This window comes from Anticarsia gemmatalis, chromosome 29, assembly GCF_050436995.1.
Source record: "Anticarsia gemmatalis isolate Benzon Research Colony breed Stoneville strain chromosome 29, ilAntGemm2 primary, whole genome shotgun sequence".
Taxonomy (NCBI): Eukaryota; Metazoa; Arthropoda; class Insecta; order Lepidoptera; family Erebidae; genus Anticarsia; species Anticarsia gemmatalis.
In genome coordinates, this window is record NC_134773.1 from 3,716,136 (window position 1) to 3,741,907 (window position 25,772).

Sequence of the window (25,772 nt, forward strand, 5' to 3'; positions counted from 1 at the left end):
GTTACCATACTACAAGCTCAGCTTAGTTTGGAATCAATTGACCGTGTGTGAGTTGTACAATGATATTATTTACTAGCTGACACGTGCAACTTCGCTTGCGTCACATAGGAAAGAATAGATCAAAATTTTCCTCGTTTTTGTTACATTTTTTACTGGTACTCTGCTCTTTTTGGTCGTAGCGTGATGGTATATAGCCTATGTCCTTTCTCGGGTATCAAAATATCTCCATACCAAATTTCATGCAAATTGGTTCAGTAGTTCAGGCGTGATTGAGTAGCAGACAGACAGAGTTACTTTCGCATTTATAATATTAAGTATGGATATGAATTACTTAACCATAGATAGTTGAGCAAGTCTAATCAAACGTCGCGTCGGCGCCTGTGACGTAAGGGGTTAGGGGTGGGGCGGGAGCGCCTTCAACTTGACAGTTGACATATTTATTTAGTCGCCAGTCAGTCGTTATAATGCGTACACGCTATATGTCCTTTATAATCTACCGTAGTCGTATTTATCAATGTATTTAGTTAATTATTTGTTTTTAATACAACAATAAGCCAGTCCTAAGCCTGGTAAAGTATGAAGCGATTATAAACACAGTGTAGTGGACATTATTAGTGTTGTGTGTTGAAGTACCCGCATTTTGAAACAATTTGAAAAGAGTGAAAATGTGAGGGTAGGCGTTGAAACTCGCGCCGCAAGAAGACGATTGGCAGCTACATCAGTCAGCATGTGACCAAGGAAGAAACGGAAGACAAAACGGGCTACTAATAAGGTATTGTTACTTTAATATTATTTTAAGTTTAAGGGAGCTCGTAACTAAGTAATAACGGCCGCGCAGATCGATCTTTGAGGTTAAGCTACGCTTGTCGAGGTTGTTATGTGGATGGGTGACCATCTTATACATATCGAGTGCCTCCGTGTTTCGGAAGGCACGTTACATTGTGATTCACGGTTGTAATTTTCAAAGATCTTTGACAGTCGTTAACAGTAGTCAGAAGCTTGAAAGTCTGACAACCAGTCTTACCGAAGGGTATCGTAGTATTAGAGTCATTCGGGGTAACTGTTCGCAGTGGGTAAGTGAGCGCGGGGCCTATATCTCTGATCGGGGTGAGGGGGCGGGGGTGACTGTTTTGGTCAATCGTAGCTGCAAGTGACGTGAACTAGTCGCGACATGTCAGTGCGCCGCACCACGCTTTGTTGTTTATTTATTCGCAAAAAACTGTTTTAGGCCATTTGATTGTGTCTTTCTTATTGTTTGGAAAACATTCTGACACACAAGATTGTAAAGCAACACCAGGAAAGTCATGTTTTTTTAATTAAATGGTTATTGTTGTTGAAATTTGTAAGCGTGATATAAAGTTATATTCATTACTTTGGACTCAGCGGTTCTTATATTCAATTTTGGGGCCTGCGGGAAAGTGTGCGCGGGTAAGTGGGCGCACGCGCACACTTGCCCGGATTCTTATAGATAATAATAAATTTATATAATTTTTGTACCAAATAAACTCTTATTTACTTATTTGTTTTAGTGTAGCGCCATGCTTCGAAATTATATTAGAAAAAAACCTGAACTTGCGACTGTTAAAACAAATCGCTAAAGCAAAAGCTCTAATTGAACAGGGTAAAAGTAAAGCAATTGGTATAAGCGAGTTATGTCTTCGCAAAAGACTTAAATTAAACGTAGCTGCATCTTCAATAGGTCGGTTTAAGCCAGAAACAGTACAAATTATTTCATTTGATTATTTTTTTTTTCTATTTATACCTAGAATGTTCAAGTAGTTTTGTTGGTTTTGTGTTTGGATTTTCTGAGAAGAAGATGTTTGGTTCTGGTTAATTTTCATTAAATTTACTTCAAAGGCTAGATAATTTTGGTGAAATAATTTAATTAATATCATTAATTTCGGTCAAATTAACCAATGCGTTCACTTGCCCCAAGTGCGTCTATTTACCCCATAGCTGTGCGCACACTTACCCACAACACGGGTCAAGTGATCGCATTCCGACTTTCAGTTGTTTTTGTCTGTTTGAATGAAAACTAATATACTTACAGATTTAGTTTGTCTTCCAAATTGTAGTTTAATAAATGTTTATTTTGATATGTTACTTTTATTTTACTGATTACACTGTTCTAATTCACAATGTGGTCCCAAAGGTGAAAGTGCGCACACTTGACCCGAATGACTCTACCCTGGTAACTGGGTTGTGGAGGTCAGATAGGCAGTTGCTCTATGTAAAATACTGGTATTTAGTTGCATCTGGTGAGACTGGAAGCCAACTCCAAGACAGTTGGAAGAAACGAAAAGACTAAACAATTTTAGCTTTCAAATTCCTTTTAACTAAATAATTATGTAGCAAAGAGAGTAAAATCATAAGATTTAAATTAAGTTACAAAACAGTTTCTATTTCATGTATTGAGTTATGTCTGAACTCATAGAATAAAAGTTGTTGCTTATGATGTTACCTATCTTGTCCCGCGAGGATATTAGCTATCTAGTGATAGATTCTTAGAATTTTACAAATAACCCTGTATAAGTAAGTATGTTTATCAGTTATTTGGTTATCATAGTACAAGCTCTGCTTAGTTTGGAATCAAATGACCGTGTGTGAGTTGTCCGATGATATTTCTTTATAGAAAACTTAAAATGTCGCTGCACTTCACTTAATTTATAATAATTTGCAGAATTTTCTGGTAATGGGGAAAATACTATTAGTGTTTCATAAGCTAGATAAGAATATTTCTCAATACAAGCTTGCCGAAACCTTGCATGCCTGTAGACCTACAATGTTTCGTTAATCCTTAGTTTTGTTACAACATCGATGCTCGATTCCTATTAATTATGTATGTGTATTAATCGAAGTGTTGGTTGCGAACTTTATCGAGATGAGTAGGTTTAGAAGACTCAAATTTCATTCAAACTAAGCTCGGAAATGAATAAAATCATGGTAAGAATCAACTTACATTTTGTGCGAACATAATTTTTAAACTCTCTCAATGCATATTTAATGTATAATAGAATACGGGCATTAACGCGAACACGCATTTTACCTTAGGATGCCTGACGTTTCGGCGCAGGTTGCACTCGCCGTGGTCGCAGGCTGACTTTCTTTAAATTATAGTAAACCCCATGAAAGAGATTTAACACTGTTCTTGAAGGACATGGGTCTTTTGTCATAATGAGGCCTTGAGTCCACCACGCTGACAAAGTAGAGACTTTACATACCTTCAAGAACTGTGTTAAACAACTCCCAGACATGCAATGTTTCATCACGATGTTTTCCTTCACCGTTATAACAAGTGATCATTATTTCAGGCTCATTTAAATGTCAAAATAAAACTGCAAACCTTCTTAAAATACTTTATTATCACTCCGAAAGGTAAAAATATATAAATACGTTTATATACATCTTATATACTAAGAACAAATCACCCGGTCAATAATTAGCTATCTTAATTATAAAAATAAATAATTATGAGTTAAAATGGATAGACTTTAACGCCCTCTAGTTTCAAAATATCAAAACTTTCTATTGAAATCATACGCTACATTTTACTTTATGTGCCTGAATATAGCAACAAGCCGCTGTGCAGAAAGCGAGACGTAAATCCTTTCTTCTTATCGTATGGTTGGTGGTCAACACTAACTTATGGATCACACAAATTGTTCCGTGTGGGAATCGAACCCACGACCTCCCGATGCATTGGTAACAGCATGGCGACTGAAACCACTGCGCCAAGGAGGCAATCAAAATTCTACTCTCAAGTATCTAATTATCTTGGCTTGTTGCTATATTCACGTCCACAAACTTAAATATTAGGTCGGGGTAAGTCTTTTCGCATTATAGTATGTAAGTATGAACTTGTAATAAATCTCTTTGGCTTCAAGAATCACAAATGAGTACACGGTTCATTAGGTTTCTTTCAGTGAGCTCGTGAGGTACCCAAATATCGAGCTTTTTTGTGTAGAGACAATATTTTATTACAAGTTCATACATACTATAATGCGAAAAGACTTATTCCCCGACCTAATAGGTTACAGGACTTTTCTAACTACTGCAACTATAATTCTAGCGTGAACATAGTTCTATAAGCTTTATGTAATAAATTTAGTATCTAAGCTTCTTTATGTTAAATAGATATCTACATTTCCGTCTTAAATTGACTAGAAGCGTCAAAGACATACTATCTTACTAATAAACGTGTTGTAAGCTGTGATTAGTTACACAGTGTATTTCACTCATATACAGTTACAACATTGATTGTAAGTGACAAAACACTGTATAACTAATCACAGCTTACAACCAGTTTATTATAGTAAGGCCAACCAAACGAGATAAAAAACGTAAACAAGCGGACCGTCGATGTGTGTTTCGTGGTTCACGAAAGCAGCCATTACAGTATTTGACAACATTTGGTCCGCCATTTTGCGAACAAGTTCATTCCCCGTTTGGATTGCGTTCGAAGTGACACGTATTGTTTCGATGGGTGACCATCTTATACATATCGAGTTCCTCCGTGTTTCGGAAGGCACGTTAAATTGTGGGTCCCGGCTGTCAATTTCGAAGATCTTTGGCAGTCGTTAACAATAGTCAGAAGCTTGTCAGTCTGACAACCAGTCTTACCGAAGGGTATCGTGTTAAATCCCAGGTAACTGTGTTGTGGAGGTCAGATAGACAGTCGCTCCATGTAAAACACAGGTATTCAGCTGCATCCGGTGAGACTGGAAGCCGACTCCAACAGTTTGGAAGAAAGGCTAAGCCATGATGATTCGAACTTTATAGTAATTTATTCAAATAAAAATGTTTTGAAACCATGAAGCTTTGGTTACATTCTTTATCCCGTGTGGTTGGCAAAAACAGTAAATAAATAAGTATCGTCTTTTATCTGAGTAATTTAATTAATTATTTCATGTTTTTAAATAAGCTTTATTTAAATACATATGGGGCAGTATTTTTTCTTTATTTTACTATAAATATAGCATCTTTATGGACTCGCGGGAACTTGATATATTGTTAACCGACAAGTTGTCCAACAATATTTGGATCCAACATGTTGTCCAACTTCAAACAAAGTGACTAAGTCGCAAATTTTATATTTTCCAGATCTTTATATGCATAAACTTTGTAAAATAATCAAATTCACTGAAAAATATCTTGTAAAAGTTAAAAAACTATAATTTGTATGTAATCTTAAAAAGACTAACGAAAGTAATCAAATTAGTCCAACAAAGACCGAACATGTTCCCCAACAAAATTGTCAGCAAACATGTTGTCCAACTTGTCGGCCAACATATCAAACTACACTCGAGTATTTGCCTAGCTTTAACTACGAACACTCAATTATTGCATTTTTCCAATATTGTCTATTTTTTTCTATTTATTAACTAACTAATATATAAAAAAATGTTTCTACAAACACACAGAACAGCACAGAAATTAAATATTGAAATTATTTATATTTTTAATTACGACGAATATCCGGTGACTATCCGATTTGAGTATTGACTATCACGGATACTTAATGTTACAAAATTTAAGGCAATACAAATGGTCTACAAATACTTACTGTTTAACAACTTCTGGATAAGTCTCAGTTAGGTTATCAAGAGGAATTATAAAATATTTTGTTTTTATCATATATTAGCGCGTACATACAGACAAATAGACATTTTGTCGATTTTAGTTCTATTTCTGTTCCTAAGCCCCCTCATTGATTTTTTTGTAAATATATTAAATGTACAGACACGCCATTTTTACTGTTTTATTATATTTATTTAGATTTGCTGTCGCTTTATCTATTAAATAGGTTATTTGAGACTTATTCATAGCTCGTAACACTGGCCCTAATTATTCTACTGTAAATTTCACTATACAATTTTGTACTATATGAAAATTTTAATTGTAACATTAAGTATCCGATATTTTGAGATATTGGATAGTATCTGGTAAGATATAATTAGGGATGCTTTATCTATACTATCGGCTATACGCCATAAAATTCTATTCCAACGACTATCTCATCAGATATATTGACTATCCAATTAGATATATCGACTATCTATTATGATAAATCAACAATGTCCCTAAATGTATCGACTATCCGACCATATACATTGGCTATCCAACCAAACAAATTGACTATCAGATATATAACCGGATATGCGTCTTCAAAAATATATTGCATTCAAAACGCCTTCTTATTCCTCTGCGGTAATATAGAATCTTTTGCGAAACTAAAGAATGATAGTAAACTATATCTTTTAGACTTTCTAGAAAGATAGTCCGTTAGAACGTTGTTGTCACCTGAAAATACAAAAAAATATTGAGTAAATAAACAGTAATTTTCATAATTTTAATGTCTCACTGCTGGGCAAGGGGAGGGGATAGGCCAGTGTCCACTTAATTGACAACAGCCGGGACCGTCTTTAAGCAAGGAGATACTCAACTCAAATACCACCGGCCACCCATCTATAGGATACCCGCGCTAACGTTGCTTAACCCACAGATCGTTTACCGACCGGTGAGCGCAACTACCTATGAGCATATCTTAATTCTGGAAGATAGAGGCGCCCATTGCCAGAACTTGCGCTCACCGGTCGGTAAACGACCTGTGCGTTAGTGCTCATTCACGTTGACTCGCGGGCGCGGTGGCGGGCGCGGTCGCGAAATATCAAACATATGGCGATGTACCGAAGTGTTCACGTACGAACCGTTCGCGCGGTCTAAGTCGCGGGCGAGCTAGCGGCGTCGCGCGCGGCCCGCGTGGCGCGCTCGCGCCAATATCAAACAAGTGAAGATGTTCGTGTGTGTTCACGTCGAACTAGCGGTGGCGGGCGCGATGTCAAGTAAGATCAACCAGTTTGAGCCAGTTTGAGCCAAACGCCCGCCTGGCGGCCAACGTGAACACAAATCGCCACGTCCCCGCGACCGCGCCCGCCACCGCGCCCGCGAGTTCCAACGTGAACAAGCACTTAAGCAACCTTAGCGCGGTCATCCCAGAGATGGTTGACCGCAGTGATATTTGAACTGGGCGTCTCCGTGTATCGGAGGACACGTAAAAGTCGGTCCCGGCTGTAATCTACTAAGATAACAGTCGTTAAGCGACGTCAAAGGGTGGCTTGAACAACTTTGGATACTAGGTTGACCACTAACCATACGACAAACAATTCTGGAAGATCTTTGCCCAGCAGTGGGATGGTATAAACAAACAATACTCACTAAGTAAAGGTTGTTTTTCTCCAGTAGTGGGCAACACGTAATCATTAGCTGATAAAGAAACGAACAATGCTAGCGGTACCATCCATAGACACAGCGTGAAGTAGGCGACCACCTGAAAATTAAAAAACAAGTTCTATGTAATGACAACGGGGCGCAGTGGTTAAGATTGTCGCCATGTTATTTCCCTTGCATCGGGCGGTCAAAACCAAGTCATTTACCCCCGGTTTCTGAGGTACATTTAGCGGCAGTTTATCTATTCAATAGTGTTTAAACTCATACAAAGAAAACGCTATTGAATAGATAAACTACCGCTAAATGTACTCAGAAACCGGGGGTTATTCATTTAGGTTATATTGACACTTATGATAGTCGTTACAATTACTGAATCTACTACTAGCTCGAAAAGAGGGAAAGCCTTATGAGAAGAGCGAGCAAATATTCATATCCGCAATTGGACACATTCATAAAACTACTAAAAAATGACATAGCCAGACTCGAGAATCGAACCCGAGGCATTACACACCCATTACACAGACTAAATAATAGCATATACTATATAAATTATTATTAAATAGTAGTAATAGTTAAGTATCTTGAAGTATATAAGTATGTTTATCAGTTATTTGGTTACAGTACAAACTCTGCTTAGTTTGGAATCAAATGACCCTGTGTGAGTTGTCTATTTTATTTATATTTACCTCAGAAAACCCATAATATACCGCTCCAAAGAACTTGAAAGCCATATAATGGTGTCCTATCAGCATGGCCACCGCAGTAACAAACGTTAAACTGTACACTCTCACTACTGGAAAATCAGTTAATAGGACTCCGTGCAAACACTGTTGAATGAGACCTAGTATATTTAAGTATAACGGGAAGTCTTCGAAGATTAGGAGGCCTATGTGTAGTGCTGCTGTTATCTGAAATAGAAATAAATAGTTACTGTCTCCGTGGCGCAGTGGTTAAGGTCGCTGTTGCGTAGAAAGGTCGTGGGTTTGATTCCCACATGGAAAAGTTATTTGTATGATGAATAATTATTATATTGACTGCCTCTGTGGCACAGTGGTTTAAGTTGCCACGCCGCTACGATTGCGTCGTGAGTGTGTGGGTTCTATTTCCACACTGAACAATTTGTGTGGTCCACAAATAATTGTTTCAGGTCTGGTTGTAATTTGTGTCCGTTGTTTGTATGTTTGTAAAAGATCCCGCGACACAAAAGCTATTCTTAGTGTGATAGTAGTCTTTTTTAAATTAACAAAAAAATTTTTTTTTTCTTCTCTGTTAAAGTTTTATAAACGAAATATTCTCATATACTTACTATAACAAGCCAACTTATAACATATTTGGCCATTACAGTGTACTCTTCTACTAATTCAGCTAAGTAATACAAGCCGGCCGCTGAAAATAACATGAAAATATACTATATCTTAAAGATCATTGCTTTGATAGCCAGTTTTACAGCTTCTGGATAAATATTGGTTAGCTTATCAAATGGATGATGAAAGATAATTTAATGTTTCGTATCACTTTATCTATCAAATATATTATCTGATGAAAGTGTGGTGGAGTCCAGAAGGAGATTGTAAGCTGTGATTAGTTATACAGTGTTTTGTCACTTACAATCAATGTTGTAACTGTATATGAGTGAAGATAAAATGATAAATAAATAATTGCCAATATACATTGATTGTTATTGACAAGACACTGTATAACTAATCAGAGCTAACGCCATGTTTATTCGTTATATAGTATCAACTGACAAAGGAAAATATGAGACTGTCTTAATAAAATTTATCTTTATCAGAAGTAATAAATTATCGAAATAAATATTGCTTTTTTATCAATACAGAAAATATAAATTGTAATTAACAGTCAACAATATTAATTTGTATCTATTTCTTTTGAAATGTATAATTTGAAAAAAGTATATTATACAATTATTCATAGGCGTAAATAAGAAATCCACTGCGTATTAAATAAAAAAATAATCATAGAAGATCTTTGTTTATGACTTTTATATGTTATAATGTTTGCGTAGATGCTGATAAAATTTAATTAAACAACGTTTCTCGTTAGAAATCTAAGGAAATATCATTTTTTCAGCGTCTTCAAGTACTTTAAGATCGTCTTTCTAGAAATTTTGGAGTTTTTAAAAATAACATCTACTTAAAAACTGTTAAATACTCACCTATAGCTAGCGTAACAAATATGGCCTGCACCCCAAACGATAATAAACTCATTAAATAAAGAAAATACATCTTTTTCGATATTTTTCTACTTTGTTTTGAAAATTTTCGTAAAACTTTTAGAGGTTATACGCGTTGTCACTTGTCATTGACGAATGTCAGTGTCAAAATTACAAAATGTTGCCAATTTTAATTTATATTTTTATTTTCTATATTATTTTCTATATTATCACGCTCGTTTCCGTTAATAGGGTTGAACAGAAATATTATTTTCTATTTAAAAGTTTTGCTCTTCAGACGACTCCAACTGACATACAATACAAAAATGATATGTTTGGAATGAAGACCAGGAACCTACTTTGCAATTTTGGGGTTCTCATTATAATACATACTCGTCCATCTGGTGTACTTTCCCTATTAAACTTCATTAATTGAATCAAATACAAGGTCACAAATCAAAAACATAAAATATTTTTCTCATATTTTTATTTACTTTTTTATTATTTTTTTATTTTTACATAAATACCTACATAACAACTAATTTAATCCTTCCTCCGGTACAACTATGTTTAAACCACATTGACTAGGGTCTCGGCATAGACAATACCATGTTCGTTTTCAGCCTTGCAGCCGTAATAACCAGTGCTGGCTTTATTAACTTTAGGAACTGTCAGAACTCCATCTTTGTAAGATAATTTTTCAATAGGTTTGCCGTTGTAAGTCCAAGTTACTTTAGGTTCGGGCTTGCCGGTCACTTTGCAAGGCACTTGGATGTCGTTGGAATCCTTCACGTCTAATTGCTTGTCCAGATTCTTGAGGAATCTCGGTGCGCCTGTGGAAAAAGTCATAGTTAAGATTTGCGTGTTGTGGAATTGCTGTTGACATTTGTATAGGTTCTATTTTGAATTACCTAAAATTAAAAATATTATATCAAGGCTTAAAGAAAGTCAAATTCAAAATTGTCAACGTCTGTGGTCTACAGGTTAAGATGGTCCGCTATAATAGTGCATTAGATTATTAGGTTCGATTCCCTCACTGAATAAATATCAATGTAATTTTCAAAATATTATGTTCGTTCTGATTGTTATGTATTGTATCCTTAACAGATATTGAAATTATTAACTACTCAATCTTTTTATAAAAATTGCATTAAAATCCACTAAGCTTTTTTCGAGTTTCGAATACATACAGATACACAATATAGGTATGGACAAAACCGAACGTACATTCTGCCCCCGATAGTTGAAAAGATTTTTGTGGAAATTGAGTTAAAGTTATTGTCGAAATCAGCATGAAAAGGCGCACCTGCCCATATTGTATTATGTTGCTTCATCACACTTTAAGTTTAGCGAAATAAGACGCTTTTGTATCGAGATCAGCATTGATATTAGGGACTAGTGCCCTAAAAAAAGGTTGAAACACGGAGTAATAGCTGAAAAATCATGAAAAATCTTAATACTCACTGACTACAGTCAACTTCATGCTATGAGACACGGGTCCTCCGACCTTATTGTCAACCTTGCAGGTGTAAGTGTCTTCATCTTCTATATAAGTGTACTTGATGAGGAGCCTCTTGCCTGACGTACGGTTGTGGTCAGTCACGCGGTCACTGTGCTTGCCCTCGATGAGTTTGTCGCCTTTGTACCAGTTTGGGAAGCCTAGGGGACTGTGGGAGAAAAGAATTGTTCATTGGCTGGGTACTGGGTATAGAAATAGTGCAAATATATATTATTTAATTTTTGTCATATTGCTGTAGTTATAGACAGATAGTTATAGTTGAGACTGAATATGAATTATACCATACCTACTTATGAATAATGTTTATCATGGGTAGGTAAATGTAGTTTATAGAAATTAGGTAGTTTTATTTTTAAATATCCTGGTTTTTTTTTAACTCACACACGGTCATTTGATTTCAAACTAAGCAGAGCTTGTACTATGGTAACCAAATAACTGATAAACATACTTATATACTTTTTAAATATACACTTTTATAGGTAAATTGACATTCAGGCTCTCTATTTTTTTTATATTATTAACCGTTAACTTTAAAATGTAAATATTTAAAAATAATAAGTCATAATGCAAAATCAGACGGAATTAGATTCTCAAATTCATTGACTCGTCACTTTTTAAACAATCATTTAAAAAGTTATCGCAGCATAATATTGTCAGCTGTCACAATTAGCAATCAGAGTGCCCTATTTCTTCTGCAATTTTAATTATGTTTTGCTAGAAGAACCAATAAAATAAATCAACAATAAAACGTGATAAACCTTTGCATGTCGTAGACGATTCTTCAGGAAATTCTAAGTCTCTAACCCGCACTTAGCTAGTTTGGTGGACTCAAGGCCTAACCCCTCTTTCATTACGGGAGGAGACCCTTACCCAGTGATACAATAATCAACAAAAATAACTTTTTTTATCAAACAATGAAGCATAAACATGATAAAAAAAACATTCTCAACTTTATTGCCAATTAAAAAATTGTTTTCAAATAGTTGTAAAGTGATTTGTAGTGATGAATGTGACTTATTATTATATGCGTTTAGTAAACATAGTACTAAACTGCATACTTATAACTACTTTATTGGTTTTCGTTATTTGTGTACTGTATGTAGTTATAAGAATGATAAATGAAGATATATTTCATGAGCGAATCTAATTTTTTGGTTTTATTTTTTTTAAATATAACTGTGACTTAAGCATCTGCTTCAATTTATTATAGTCCGTTAAAAGCTAAGGCTTCACTTTTCCAAGCGATGTGTGTATTAAAAATAATGATCACTTGTTATAACGGTGAAGGAAAACATCGTGATGAAATGTCTGACAGTTGTTTAAAAACAGTTACTTACAACAAGGATGCAAAAACTTCACATTTGGATAGCTTTGTGTACTCAAGGCTAAACTTAATTAGGGGGTAAAAAGATTCTGAAGTTAGCCCTCCGGAATGCGGTGGAAAATCGGATTATTAAAGATACGTATTGATTCGACAAAAAAATGAATTCTAACTGAAAGAAATATTTTTAGTAAGCCATGACTAATGGGCAAGTCTTGACTCCTTTATAAATAAGGGCGTAAATGTCTGAGAAGTACAATAAAGCACAAAATGACATCAGTTTCAGACAAAGTAATGAAATCACAAAATTATTTTCTATAAACCACTAATACTACTAAAATAATAACTAAGGTAAAAGAAGAAAAAAGTACTCACGTGCCGCCAAAAATACAGTAAATCATGGTCGTATCACCAACTTTCGCAACCATATCTTTGCTCAAATATTGAGGGACAAGGTTTCCGTTATTCTCTTCCTTATCATCAATCAGAGCTTTAATATTATGTTTAGCTAAAACTAGCTCTCCAATGACCGCAGGGTGTTTGGCCACACACACATAATCATGCAACGGGGACACATCTTCCTTAGTGACGTTAGAAAAGTAAAGCGTGCCTTCTGGAGACAAAGTGATTCTTCTATCCAGAATCTCTTCTGCAACTTTGGCATCAGTTTTCAACTGTTTTTTCCAAGTTATTGTCGGTTTAGGATACGAATTGGGTATAACACAGTCTAATTTGTAAGGTCTGCCGACAACTGGGCCGTGTTCTTTCGTTGCTACGGCTGCTGGCTTGTCTATATATGCTTTTTTTAACGCAATAGGTCTAGTACTGGCTGTTCCGTAGTTGGTCTTCGCTTGGCAGTGGTAGACACCTTCGTCTGAAGGTTGAGGGTTGAAGAACATGATGCTGCCTTCTCCTTCGCGTTCGGCAATATGGCCGAGCGCTTTCCAGTCGAACGGTGAACCGTTTTTGAACCAGGAGTATCTGTGAAATAAAGTTATTATAATATTTTTTAACTAGTGGACGGGCCCGACTTCGTTTAGGTATAGTACAACTTTATCCCGTTGATTCTATTCCCGTGGGAATTTTGATTCCAAAGAGCCATAAGCAGTATGCTATTTGCCAACATGTATGTATGTGAATGTAGCAAGGGAAGTTTGTAAGGATCGTACCAAGTGACGTTCTTTGGTCTCTGCCTACCCCAATGAGAACAAGACGTGATTTTAAGTATGTATGTATGTACAATGTAGTTTTCCTCGTCGTATTTATTGGTTTTTCTAAGATCTATAAAATCATAAGATTAACCATTAAGGAAACTATTGAGTACCTAAAGTAATATAATATTGTGTCATGTCATAAAAAAGTAATTGTTTAACTTAAACTTGTAATTATTTATCGATAAAGATGGAGTAAAATTGTCATCGGTATAATATTACCATACATACATACATATCGATCGCACAAATAATTATTCCGTGTGAAATGTGTTATTTGTGAATCGAACCCACGACCATGTGATGCAATGGTAGCGGTCTTAACCACTGCGTCATGGCGTCAGCAGTAAGTAGTTATTAATATTGTTTAGTTCAGTTGAAATACTTTTTACCAATTGTAAATGTTCTTGCGTAAATAATAAATATAATTTGTTTAAAAATATTATAATAATAATAATACTCACTTGACATCCTTTTCTTCGCTCTCGGTAACACATTCTAGAAGTACCGTGGAGTAGTTATCAGCTTTGAACAAAACCTCAGCCGGCTGGTCTTTCAGCACCGGGAGAGATGATGGCTTGGTTGGTTGAGACGCGCCTGGATAAAATCAATAATATTTAGTCATTGAACATAAAACCTCTTTTATTGTGGAAGATTAGTCTAGCAGTTGGACAGTAAAGGGTTAATTTTCTTTTTGTTATTATGTATTTTTTTGCGCTGACAACTTAGTTCAGTGCTTTTTTTATAAACTAAAAACCGAGGAAAGTTAAAAGAAACTAATGAAACGCGACATTTTTTGGAAATTAGTTTTTTTAAATCTTTTTGCTTTTAAGGATGCTTTTTTTATAGGAGTTCAATCACGACGATATTAGGTAATTAAATAATTCGCGACCACTAGAGAGCCTTATCGTAAGATATTTGATGTATGCTCTCAGTAAACTATTGGCAATAGAATCTATAAGAGGAATATTTCATAATGTATATATAGATAGGTAATTTGAGTAAAATACTTACATAATATTATGCACGCCGCGAAGACGATACTACTTTGTATGGCGTTCATTTTCACAACTGAAAATTATATGATTGTTAATAATTAAAATTAAAGAATTAAAGACTGAGCTTTACCTTAAGTATATTCTATTTATTTATTGCAAAATATTTCAATTTTGTCAATACTTATATAATAGGAAATAGTTTAAAAATAATTTTGCAATCCTTTTTAATTTGCCCGATACAAAAAAAAGAAAATCAAAATTCGAAATTCAAAACGCACCAGTCAACTCGCTGTTGGCGGGAAACTGTAAGTTGTCATGGCGGAGCCCGCGTATTTATATCGTTCAGAAATGAATCACTTTTGTTATGATAATAATATGTATGCATAAGATGACTTATACGGGTTACGAAACAGGTAAATAATATAAGAAAAATGGAGCACGTTTTATATGGAAATGAATGTTGAGTATTTAATTACGATTTGTATTTATGTTTTTGTTCCGAAGGGAAGTTTTCTGAGCAGTTTGTTGTTTTCCTGTTAGGCCTAACACTAGATTTTATGACATCGAACTAACAATCTACTTCTAAAATACTGAAAATGTTTTTTACTTAGGTAAAGAAGCGTGGCGTAGTATAGTTAAGGTGGTCACCACACCAAAATACTAGTGCGTCGGGAGGTCGTGGGTTCGATTCGAAACAAATATTTATGCGATCTACAAATGTTGTTGGTGTTGTTTCGGTTGTAGGTACCTACTTTGTGTCTGTTGTTTGTATGTTTGTAAAGGTCCCTGCGACGCAAGAACTAATCTTAGTGCGGGAGTTGTCTTTAAAAAAAAGTAATTTCAACATTTTTATACCCGAAGATTTGGGAAGAGGTGTACAAAATACACCCACGTTTCGCCATTAACAATGTTAGTCCTATGTAATAGGGAGCGAGTCTATTGCCATTTACTGGGCACGTTACCAAACTCCGGGCTACTATTGAAAATTATTCTAATTTATATTAGAAAACACCAATAAAAATGTGCACGACCCAGGAATCAAACCCGCGACCTCGCCAACCGCGCCACAGAGTCATAACATTAAAATCATTGAATATAATTATCATGTTTTCATTCTTAATTTATAATATTGATAAAAAACACGCCCTGATTTCAAAAGCAATCACGTTTATGAACTAATTTAAAATAACATTAATAGGTAAAGAAGAAACAATATTAATGTTTCCTGGTAACACTAGTCTATTAATCTAATTTCTTTAAAAAAAGGAACGAACTCGTCTTGAAACCTGTTGGCGCGAATAAAATAAAAAGAAATTAATTTTCTTGGACAACTTTTTTGTTTTGCGATAGAATAAGGTCTGGGCCACATAGGCACTGATTTAATTTTTTATTTAATATTTCCGTACTAGAATAGTTGACTACCAGTCAACTCAGATGCTCTCTATGATAATATATTAAAATACATTTATGTATAAATAGAACTACGACATAGTGACGTCACATTTTCGCAGTTTTATTGGGATCAAATGAGTGCATAATAAAATGTTTCAGTCTGTAACAATTTAAATTTTAACGTTATTTACGAAACAATGACATGACTTGAGCATATTGGATGAACCTTTTACGAGTACAAGTTAATAATTTTTCGTTAACTCAGTCAACTACCCAATTCGTCCAAAAGTTATAGAGTTGCTTCCAGATGGCCAGTTGGCCCTGAGTTTGACCGGAAATGAAGGAAATTAAAATCAATAATTACGGATCTTTATACTGCCATCTTATTTTATATAAGAAAAGTTACGGCCTGTTTACATTAGTGATATCATATCATTGCAATAATTAAAAAATGTAAGGAGAAAAGTTTGTAAGGATCGTACCAAGTGACGCTCTTTATGTCTCTGCCTAATCCTATAGAAAAAAGGCGTGATTTGATGTAGGTATATTAATTAAAACGATTAAATTACTAATTAATTTTTGTCTGCTACAGTTTTACGGCAACTGAACCACAGTTAAAATATGTAACTAACTCTAACTCAACATCAGTCTAGCCTTTCTATCAACTACCTTGGATTCGATTTCCAGTCTCATCGGATGCAGCTGAATACCAGTATTTTACATGGTGCGACTGCCTATCGGACCTCCACAACACAGTTACTTAAAACACGATACCCCTCGGTAAGACTGGTTGTTAAACTTTCAAGCTTCTGACTACTGGTAAAGTCTGTCAAAGGCCTGGGTTATAAAAAAAATAATATTATTGTTCAACCGCTCATGTAAAAACGCCTTAATAAAGCTTTACTCCTTGACCATGAACCCTTCGCACGCGGGAAGCGGTTCATGGCAGCTATGTTTTTATTTTACAACTGTCAACTTTATACGACGAAGTTCATTTATTTTGACAGATATGGCAGTTTTTTTATGAGAAATTGGCGGGAAATTAAAAAGATGAGAAAGTTTTTATTTTTTTCAAAATCGAATCGTTATTTACATGGTTTTATCGTTTATTATTTTTTAAAGTAAAATGTATATAAAAATAAAGTATTGTCTCTATTTATTATGGTTGCTCGAACTACAACATGTATGGATGTGAATGAAGCAAGGGAAGTTTATAAGGATCATACCAAGTGACGTTCTTTGGCCTTACCCTATGGAAAAAGGTGTGATGTTATACATGTTACTGTAAAAGCCCGAACTGTGGCGTGGAAGACCGTAACATAGTTTTTAAACTCCGGCTTGTTCGGACTTTTACCATTGAGAGTTGGTAAATCTTAGGTTTTACCGGAAAATCTTAGGATTTACCACAGTTCGGGCTTTTACAGTAACATATAATATATAATATGTATGTTTAATAGAATAGGAGAGGTAAAAAAAATGGCGCCGTTGCTGTGACTTAAACAACTTACATAAAAAATGTCCATACACATTCGAGCCGCTACATGACTTGCTATTTCTTGTTTTTTCATTCTTATTATGTTACATATTTGCTATAAGAAATAATAAAACTAACTGCTCGGACTAGTGCAGGTCGTTTACGCCTACGCAGGTCATTCCTATGGGCTATTTCTATGGAGGAATTATTATCAGGATAAGCAGATGATAACAGATTATGTTATCTATTTAGCAGTGAATAGCCAAAGTAGGCAATAATTTACCTAGGTAGGTAGTTATTTAAAACAAAAAGAAACCTTTTTTTAAGAAGTTTTTTAATGGCACCAGACTTTTTTTCTTAGGTGTTTCCCTTGCTCCCTGTAGTTAGAAATAAGGTAAATAAATAAACAAACATTTTCATCTTCCGTAAGGTGAGCGCAGCTGCGCGCTCTTTTCAGTTAAAAAAATCTGTTACTAACTATTAAAGTGTTATAGGATATTTAAATAAGTAGGAATTTGTATAAAATTATGTTTATTTGGGCTACAAACGCTCAGACCTCAGACGAACAGCTAATCAAACTTATAACACTGATTCCGGCGGGAAATAAAAAATCAAAATGGTGGACATCTTAGCCTTGTCACCTTGACGCACTTTGAACAATACAGGAGGATCTAGGTATAAAGTTTACAATTACTAGACCTGGGATTCACCGGCGACTCGTAATACAAGGAAACTGTAGTGTTTTCCTTTGTTCAAGATATATGAGTCTTAAAACTTTAGGTAGTGTAGGCAGGTAACACGTCAATGCGTACACTCTTCAAACAAATACGTTTTTATTGTTAAAAAGACAACTCCCGCACAATGAAATGCGGTTATGTCACGGGGACTTTTACAAACATACAACGGACACAAAGAACAACTAGACCTGAAACAATTTTTTGTGGATCGCACAAAAAATTGTTCCGTGGAGGAATCAAACCCACGACCTGCCGCCGCAATGGTAGTGGTGTGGCGACCACCATATAAATACATTTTGATGAGCGAACATGAAGTTTATAACCTGCATTAACATATAAGCTATACCCCCGGTTTCTGAGGTACATTTAGCGGTAGTTTATCTATTCAATAGCTTTAAAACTCATAAAAAAGCTATTGAATAGATAAACTACCGCTAAATAAACTCAGAAACTGAGCATTAGCCGCGAAGCTGCAGGCATTGTCTTAACTAGAATGGTGAAGGAAAACATCGTGATAAAACCATTTAACGCAGTTCTTGAAGGTATGCAAAGGCCCCAATCTGCACTTGGTCAGCGTGGTAGACCGGTAGACTCAAGGTATCAACCCTCTCTCATTACGAGAGGAGAATCTTGCCCCGCAGTGGGACAGTAATGGGTTAATAGTATGCCCTCTAACACATTTATAAATAAGGAAAAGTCAACTACATCTCAATCAAATCATTTACAAACCTGTTTTTATTATCAGAAGATCAATTAATTTTATGATACAAAATTAACGACGCGGGACCAATAACTCAGATAACCTATAAAATTAATCGTACTCATATAAAATAGTTAATGTACTTTTAAAGTATATTACGAGCTGACCCGACCATCGTTGTTTTGCCATATAAATAAAAAAAAAAGTAGTGTCACTTAGGACGGGTATGAAAGATAGATGTTGGCTGATTCTTAGACCTAATCAATATGCTTACAAAATTTCATGAGAATCGGTTAAGCCGTTTCGAAGGACTAAGGTAACTAACATTGTGACATGGAATTTTCATATATAAGATTACTTGTACTTATATGTAAATTGTACCCACTTGCTCTTATTTACTTATTTTAAATTACATAATAAAGATAAGTAATCAATAAATAATGTTAAAGTGCCAAAAAGTTGATTAATGCATTTCTTGAGAGCATGTAAAGTTTCCAACCCGCACTTGGTCAGCGTGGTTAGGCCCTAGCCCCGCCCTAAATACGGGAGGAGACCCTTGCCCAGCGATGGGACAGTTATTAATTAAAAAAAACAAAAGTCAATACCTATTATTTTAACCTATAAGGTAGGTAGTAGGTACTGTCCAATAGTAGGACTTAACTGCCTTTATAGTGCGTTCGGTAATGTATGCCGCGCAGATATTTTATAGAAAGTTAAGAAGACATTTTAAGGACACTTTTTAACGCAACCTACCTACCTTCTATATATACATAATCCTTCGAGTGTAATAAATAATTCAATGTAATTTAAAAAAAAATACATTTGGAGTCTCTGGTTTGTTTAGTGTCATGGCCGCTTTTGTATTCATCAGCTGATCTCGCAGGGGACTCCCTAACTGACAACAAATTCTTATGTTAATAACTAAAACGTGCACATGTTTTATTGTTTATTTATCCTCTTTTAACCTGCAGATAACATTTATCTATTCCATGTAGATTAACAGGAAAAAACAGATTTTAACTTGCATTTCTATTATACTAACATTTTCCTGCCATTCTGCGTGGTGATAAACGATGAAGATAAAAGATGTCGTAAACTTCTCAAATTCTCCCGAGTAAAAATTAAAAACATTATGCCTTTGCACTTTGCAGTATGACGTTGTTGCTACAAATATTTTACAAAAAATATTGCTAAACAAATTACCAATGTAGGTACTAACTGACTTGAAAACTACATAAAAAGAACTGCATTAATAATAATTATATTATTTAAAGAAAAATTTAAACTTAATAATTACCTACAAAATGTATGGATAATGGTTATGAATGAAGCAAAGGAAGTTTGTACGAATCGTGTGACGTTCGGCCTAGATGCTTCTACGAGAACAAGGCATAATTTTTTTGTATGTATGTTGTAACATAAACACAGTCTACTTACCTTAAAAATATTGTTTAATTAACAGGAAAACACAACATTGGTTTAGAAACAGTTCCTAGAAAGAGTGTACGGTAAAGTACCTCGTTAATGTTGACATTATTGAGTGGCCTGTGACGAAATGTCATTGATTATCATAAAGATAACAGCCGTTGCGGAGGAAAATAGAGTTTTGTGAGAGAAAGAAAAGTAAAATATGCATAAAATCTCGTCTGTTTTACACAGAAGGCAGTGAAATAACGTCAATTGCTATGATCCTTACAAACTTTCCTTGCTTCTTTTGCATCCATACATGTTGTCATACAGGACTGCCGTTTAGTAGTATTAAGCAACTAAAATAAATGCGCTTGTGGTATTGTTTGATAGTCAAGAATAAGCATTTAAAAAAAGTAGCGGCCGTCTTTCTAAAACAGTGTCAAAACTTATTAAAGAAGAAAATGTAAAAACAATCTGCATTTGAGCCGCGTGGTGCATTCTTCAAGGCCTAACCCTTCCATTATTCAGGAAACTTTGCCCAGCAGTGGTACATTGGTTGTAAATAAAAAAAAATAAGTAGATAGGTATACTTTTTAAATTTAGCAAAATAAATATGTTATTTTGTCTCCTTAAGCAGAGTTGCTAAGCCATAAAATATCGTTATTCTAATTACTATACGTATAGGAGATATTCGGTACCCGAAACCTGATAGTAATTAACCGTTAATAGGTCGTTGAACCCCGGGAGGAAATTTTTGATCTCGTACTTATACCATTTTTTATTTTTTGTGCCAGCGCAAAAATTATTTTGACGTAGCCGTAGTTGTCACATATCAAAAGTACCAAAAAGTAAAAGTAAGTAGCTCTTAAAAAATCTTTCTGTTTGTTTTTTTTTATATGTTATCTTAACATTAAATACGTATTTTTTAAGTTAACCGCTAGTTTAGTATTATTTTTTGTTTAGTAGTTTATTGTTGTAGTAGTTGTATTCGATGTCACATTTTCAACAGCATTTTTATCAACGAAAATAGAGAAATTACTTAACTTAAAAAGTAAATCTCGCTCATTAGCAAAAACGGGAATCGAACCCGTGGCGTCTCTAGGATAATAGTAAACTCTTTGAAGCTAAATAGCCCTGAACGCCATCTATTGAAGATGATAGAAATTGAAACTGATCTAGGCTAGTTTCTTTTTCCTTGTATATTTTTTTATTTATTACGATATAATTGTAGTTAATATAACATGCATGATGACCAGATTTGGTGCGGATGAATAATCAATAAAAGTATGTATTCTTATTATTTATTAAAATTATTTATATATTTCTGAACGAACAATCATATGTCAAGTGTCAATAATGTCAGATTGGCAATTTGTCAACAATTGGTGTTTTTATGTTTTCGTCAACTGTGTTTACTTTTTCATTTAACAATATTAGTTCAATATTTTCTATGTGACATAATTTTCCATTCAGGCTTAACTATCGAATGAAGTTGGTTGATACAGTGCGACAATGGGTCGAGGAAAGGTCTTATCTTGCGATGCTCGTAACATAGTTCTAAAGGTTATGACTTTCTTCGAAAACGAGAAGCGAAACAAATTCCCTTTAATCCCTCTCGACCAGGCATTTAAACGGGCAGTTATGGCTACAGGCATTTCCGAACGAACTCTTCGAAACATAAAAACTGAAGCGAAAAAAATTACAGAATCACAAGATGGGTCATCGGCATCCGATACGATTGCCTTTACCACAGGTTTAAAAAAAATACAAGGAAGAAAAGGGTTGCCTATAGACGACTCTCTAGTCTTTGGTATTAAAGAAATAATAAATCGTTTTATGAAAGCACAGGAAGTACCTACGCTTAGAAAAGTTCTCGCGACCGCGAAAGAAGAATTAAATTTCGCTGGTCAAAGGAGTACCTTATGGAGAATAATTAAAGACAGGCTTGGTTATAAGTTTATTAATTGTGAAAAAAATCGCAGTTCGGTTGTCCAACAGCCAGTTCTAGGTATAAAAGCAGGGTATTTTCCATCTCCTGACTGTCCTGAAAATAATAGAAGTAAAGAGAAAATTAAAATTAAGAAAGAGTGAGTAAATAACCCTCTATTTTACATATTATAAAACAAATATGGCAACTTTGAATATTAGCATTATCAACAATTCGACCCGGCTGTATGAGTTTACTTGCCTTTGCTGGCTCCAACAGTTAACAATAAAAATAAAGCACTTGTATTAAAAAAAAAAGAATCTTCATGCATTATTTACTTGTAGTATGATTTACGATTTTTAAATTCTGGAAATATTGATGATGCAGCTGAATGATAAACTTCATCTTACATCATGTTTATTACTAAGTTAGTAACAATTAAAATATTTTGAATTTAATTCATATTTATACATTTACAGGACTAAACCAACAATGGACAGAAAGCCACACACTACAGGGGACTTAGTACTAAAATGTGAAGTGTTTGATGATGATCCTCAACAGTAAGTATAAAAGTTAATGTTAATTCTTCAGAATATATTCTAAAACTGTTTAATTTATAGGAAATCTTAAGTTCTTAACCTACAGTAGCATGTAATTTTTAAAATTACAAAACAGAAAAAAAAAAATTGGTTACACTATAAATTGATATTTTATAAAAGTTTAGATCTGTCTTTATTTGTTTGTTCTTTATTTAAATAATTAAATAAATCTAATTTTATCAGTTGCAGAAGTTTAGATATATGAAAATAGTTTTTGGATATTCTCACATCTCAATTTTATATTTCAGAAATACACAGATTGCTGCGAATAGATCTGATATAGCTGCAAGAGTTGCAGAAGGGTCCAGAGAAAACAGTCACAATGAGTATGTTTCACAAATTTTAAGAATTAAAAAACAAAATAGTTTGTGTGGTGGAACGAAACGTCGTTGTTACATCTCCGTCTATTATGTTTCGCCTTCTATGCAGAGGTTGTTGCTATGTTCAGAAAAAGTGAAATAGCCTATTTAATAAGAAAATAGAAACAATTCTATGCATTCTATTTATTTGTGATTGTAGTTGTTAATGTATATAAGTATGTATTTAGAAGTATATAAGTATGTTTATCAGTTGTCTGGTTACCATAGTACAAGCTCTGCTTAGTTTAGAATCAAATGACAATGATATTATTTATATTTTGTAATTTCAGAACAATGACACTTCAAATGATATCAGAAGCACCTCGTCCTAAAGTGTTAACACAGCATGCTTCAGCTGTACCTATGAAGTGAGTAACATCTATACTAATATTATAAAGCTGAAGAGTTTGTTTGTTTGAACGCACAAGTCTCGGGAACGACTGGTCCGATTTGAAAAATTCTATCAGCGTTAGATAGCCCATTTATCGAGGAAGGCTATAGGCTTTATATCATCACGCTACGGCCAATAGGAGCAGAGTACCAACAAAAATTTTACAAAAAAAGGGAAAATTTTGACCCATTCTCTCTTATGTGACGCAAGCGAAGCTGCGCTTCAGAAACTTTTTCGCGAAATTATTTAACTAATTTGTATTTTTCGTTACAGCACCGCGCCCAGTATAAACCCGATGGCAGCATATTCAGTAACTCACCTTGCGTCAGAAACAAATTATTATTAAACTTATGAAGATAAATAATGGGATAACAAAAAAATAAATTAAACTTGGTTATACCACTTAGAAAACTTATCAGAAGGAATTTAACTTCCTAAGCCGTAAAATTGGTTGTTAGAATGAATGATATAGAAGAAAATATATTTATTTGAAGTTAATTTTTAAGTTCTGTTAAATTGTTGCTGCATAGCCAGTGTACAGTGACTTGTAAAAAAATTTGTAAGTATAGGTAGGTAGCTGTAATATTGTAATTATTGTTAATAGGATTATGGACAAATTAGGAGTATGAACAAAATAAAATATTATCGTTTGTGATTTGAAGATTGTTTTACTAAATTAAAAAAATCTGTATTTTTATGTTTACAAAATATGTTTGTCACCCATATCTTAAATGGCTGGACCGATTCCGGTTGTTTTGAATGTTTTCAAATTGGACCTACTAGATGGCGCTGCTGTTAGTATGTCACGAGTTTATTTATTAAATGAGTAGCATAAAGTAAACCGAGTCCACTACTTTACCTACTGAATATTAGAAAATAATAACACAATTTTGATAAATGTTTTATTGTACACATGAGTTTCTAATGACAGTTGAACCTATTATTATCATCTTTGGTATAAAATAAATTAGTTTTACTGACAGTACACATAATTATATTTATAATAATTAGACCATCGAAACAAGATAAAGAATGCAAGTTTTATGTGTTTTACAAGTTTTTAATGAAACAAAATAAAATAAAAAAATAGCAAAATGGCTGCTTCTTTAGATCGTTTCGCGCCACTCAGATATCTTTTTTATTGTCTAATGGCGATCACGACAGTATGCTTATTCTGCCAATGACAGCAATAAAAATGAAAAAACATTTTTATTGTTTACCATCTTTATCCTGTTTCGTGGATCATATTTTAAATATTTTTATTTAAATTTATTAGTCTTTTTACAGTAGTTTCTTTCTTTTAACTTGTTCTCGTACGATTTCGCGTTCGTTGCTGCTTGTGTTACTTGCCGTTACATCTGGAAATAAATAATAGAAATATAATATGTGCTACCGAAATATAATTCTTGAGTATTATTGAATGGAACTGGCAATATACTTATACTGTATATATAAGAGTTAATATTTGGCGCCTATTTATTAGGCAGGGCAATGTATGCTGAAAAACCCATGTGAAAAATACATAATGACTTAGAGAAAAGACGATGTAGAAAAATTAAGACAACATAGGCTACATTGATATTCATAAATATTGTTACCAGATGCTTCTGAACCCATCGTTTTCTTCATTTTGATTGTTTTAACTGTAAATGAAAACATATTTTATAGTACTTAGTTTTTGAACGAATCGCAAAATTTCTAGTTTCTATCGTTCTACCTACAATATTTTTGAGAGAAGACCTTTTCCGCGCTGGGAATAAATTTTGCAGTGTCTGTCTTTCAAACCTTCATCACCATGTGGATTGATGACGATGGCCCCCTTAATATTGAGCAGTCTTACTGGTACGTACCTATCTATATAATTTTCGCAGTAGAAATTGATTCTCAGCGACTTTTACTGTCAATATATAACAGGAGTTGCACGGCGAGTGCAACCTGAGCCGAAACGTTAGGCATTTTTAGGTAAAATGCGTGTTCGCGTTAATTCCCGTATCTTATTATAGGTATATTAAGTAAACATGCAACGCGAGAGTTCAAAATTATGTTTTTAGTTATGTTTTACTGTCAATACGGTCGACTTAAGCACCTCCTACTTAATATTTTTCAAGTCGGTCGGTTAAATAAGATTTTTACCTAAAGCAATCGGCGCTTTACTCTTGCCAGCGGCACTGATCTTCTTTTCAAAGTCTACATCATTGAATTTAAGCAGTAAAAACTTTGAATCTTCATACTGCCCACTAGGTCGCGACAAACTTTCAGCCGAAGGTATCTTAGACTGTGGCCGCCAAAACACATCATCAGGATTTTTACTATTAGAATCACTATTGGAAT

General features: G+C 34.2%; 3 protein-coding genes across 4 annotated transcripts; 1 reads left to right on the forward strand and 2 right to left on the reverse strand.

Moving 5' to 3' along the window:
• The first annotated feature begins 432 nt into the window (after positions 1–432).
• On the forward strand, positions 433–24,096 carry LOC142985192 (uncharacterized). 2 transcript variants are annotated; one of them, XM_076133223.1, is made up of 5 exons: positions 433–772; positions 22,569–22,652; positions 22,940–23,017; positions 23,341–23,418; positions 23,715–24,096. In XM_076133223.1, exons 2-5 carry the CDS (start codon positions 22,582–22,584, stop codon positions 23,785–23,787), a joined length of 300 nt encoding a protein of 99 aa, XP_075989338.1. In that variant the 5' UTR covers positions 433–772; positions 22,569–22,581; the 3' UTR covers positions 23,788–24,096. The 2 variants fall into 2 exon arrangements, with proteins under 2 accessions (XP_075989338.1, XP_075989337.1); XM_076133222.1 differs by lacking the exon at positions 433–772 and adding an exon at positions 21,266–22,249.
• On the reverse strand, positions 3,345–9,551 carry LOC142985232 (protein TEX261). Its single transcript, XM_076133268.1, has 5 exons — positions 9,404–9,551; positions 8,534–8,613; positions 7,914–8,135; positions 7,216–7,327; positions 3,345–6,300 (listed from the first exon to the last, which is right to left on the reverse strand). Exons 1-5 carry the CDS (start codon positions 9,471–9,473, stop codon positions 6,182–6,184), a joined length of 603 nt encoding a protein of 200 aa, XP_075989383.1. The 5' UTR covers positions 9,474–9,551; the 3' UTR covers positions 3,345–6,181.
• LOC142985150 (hemolin-like) lies at positions 9,871–14,802 on the reverse strand. Its single transcript, XM_076133148.1, has 6 exons — positions 14,728–14,802; positions 14,466–14,522; positions 13,916–14,048; positions 12,616–13,221; positions 10,865–11,067; positions 9,871–10,233 (listed from the first exon to the last, which is right to left on the reverse strand). Exons 2-6 carry the CDS (start codon positions 14,512–14,514, stop codon positions 9,971–9,973), a joined length of 1,254 nt encoding a protein of 417 aa, XP_075989263.1. The 5' UTR covers positions 14,515–14,522; positions 14,728–14,802; the 3' UTR covers positions 9,871–9,970.
• Positions 24,097–25,772: the final 1,676 nt, after the last annotated feature.

Bases quoted from the DNA above. Each gene is read 5' to 3' on its own strand.
- LOC142985232 (XM_076133268.1), bottom strand. From the start codon at position 9,473: ATGTATTTTCTTTATTTAATGAGTTTATTATCGTTTGGGGTGCAGGCC. The intron at 8,136-8,533 runs GTAAGTATATGA...TTTCTATTTCAG, and splicing joins TTATAAGTTGGCTTGTTATA to ATAACAGCAGCACTACACAT. The intron at 7,328-7,913 runs GTAAATATAAAT...TTTAATTTTCAG, and splicing joins TATATTATGGGTTTTCTGAG to GTGGTCGCCTACTTCACGCT.
- LOC142985192 (XM_076133222.1), top strand. From the start codon at position 21,675: ATGGGTCGAGGAAAGGTCTTATCTTGCGATGCTCGTAACATAGTTCTA. The intron at 22,250-22,568 runs GTGAGTAAATAA...ATACATTTACAG, and splicing joins AAAATTAAAATTAAGAAAGA to GACTAAACCAACAATGGACA. The intron at 23,018-23,340 runs GTATGTTTCACA...TTGTAATTTCAG, and splicing joins AGAGAAAACAGTCACAATGA to AACAATGACACTTCAAATGA.
- LOC142985150 (XM_076133148.1), bottom strand. From the start codon at position 14,514: ATGAACGCCATACAAAGTAGTATCGTCTTCGCGGCGTGCATAATATTA. The intron at 14,049-14,465 runs GTAAGTATTTTA...GATTTTATCCAG, and splicing joins CGCGGCGTGCATAATATTAT to GCGCGTCTCAACCAACCAAG. The intron at 10,234-10,864 runs GTGAGTATTAAG...CTTTTTCCACAG, and splicing joins CATGAAGTTGACTGTAGTCA to GCGCACCGAGATTCCTCAAG.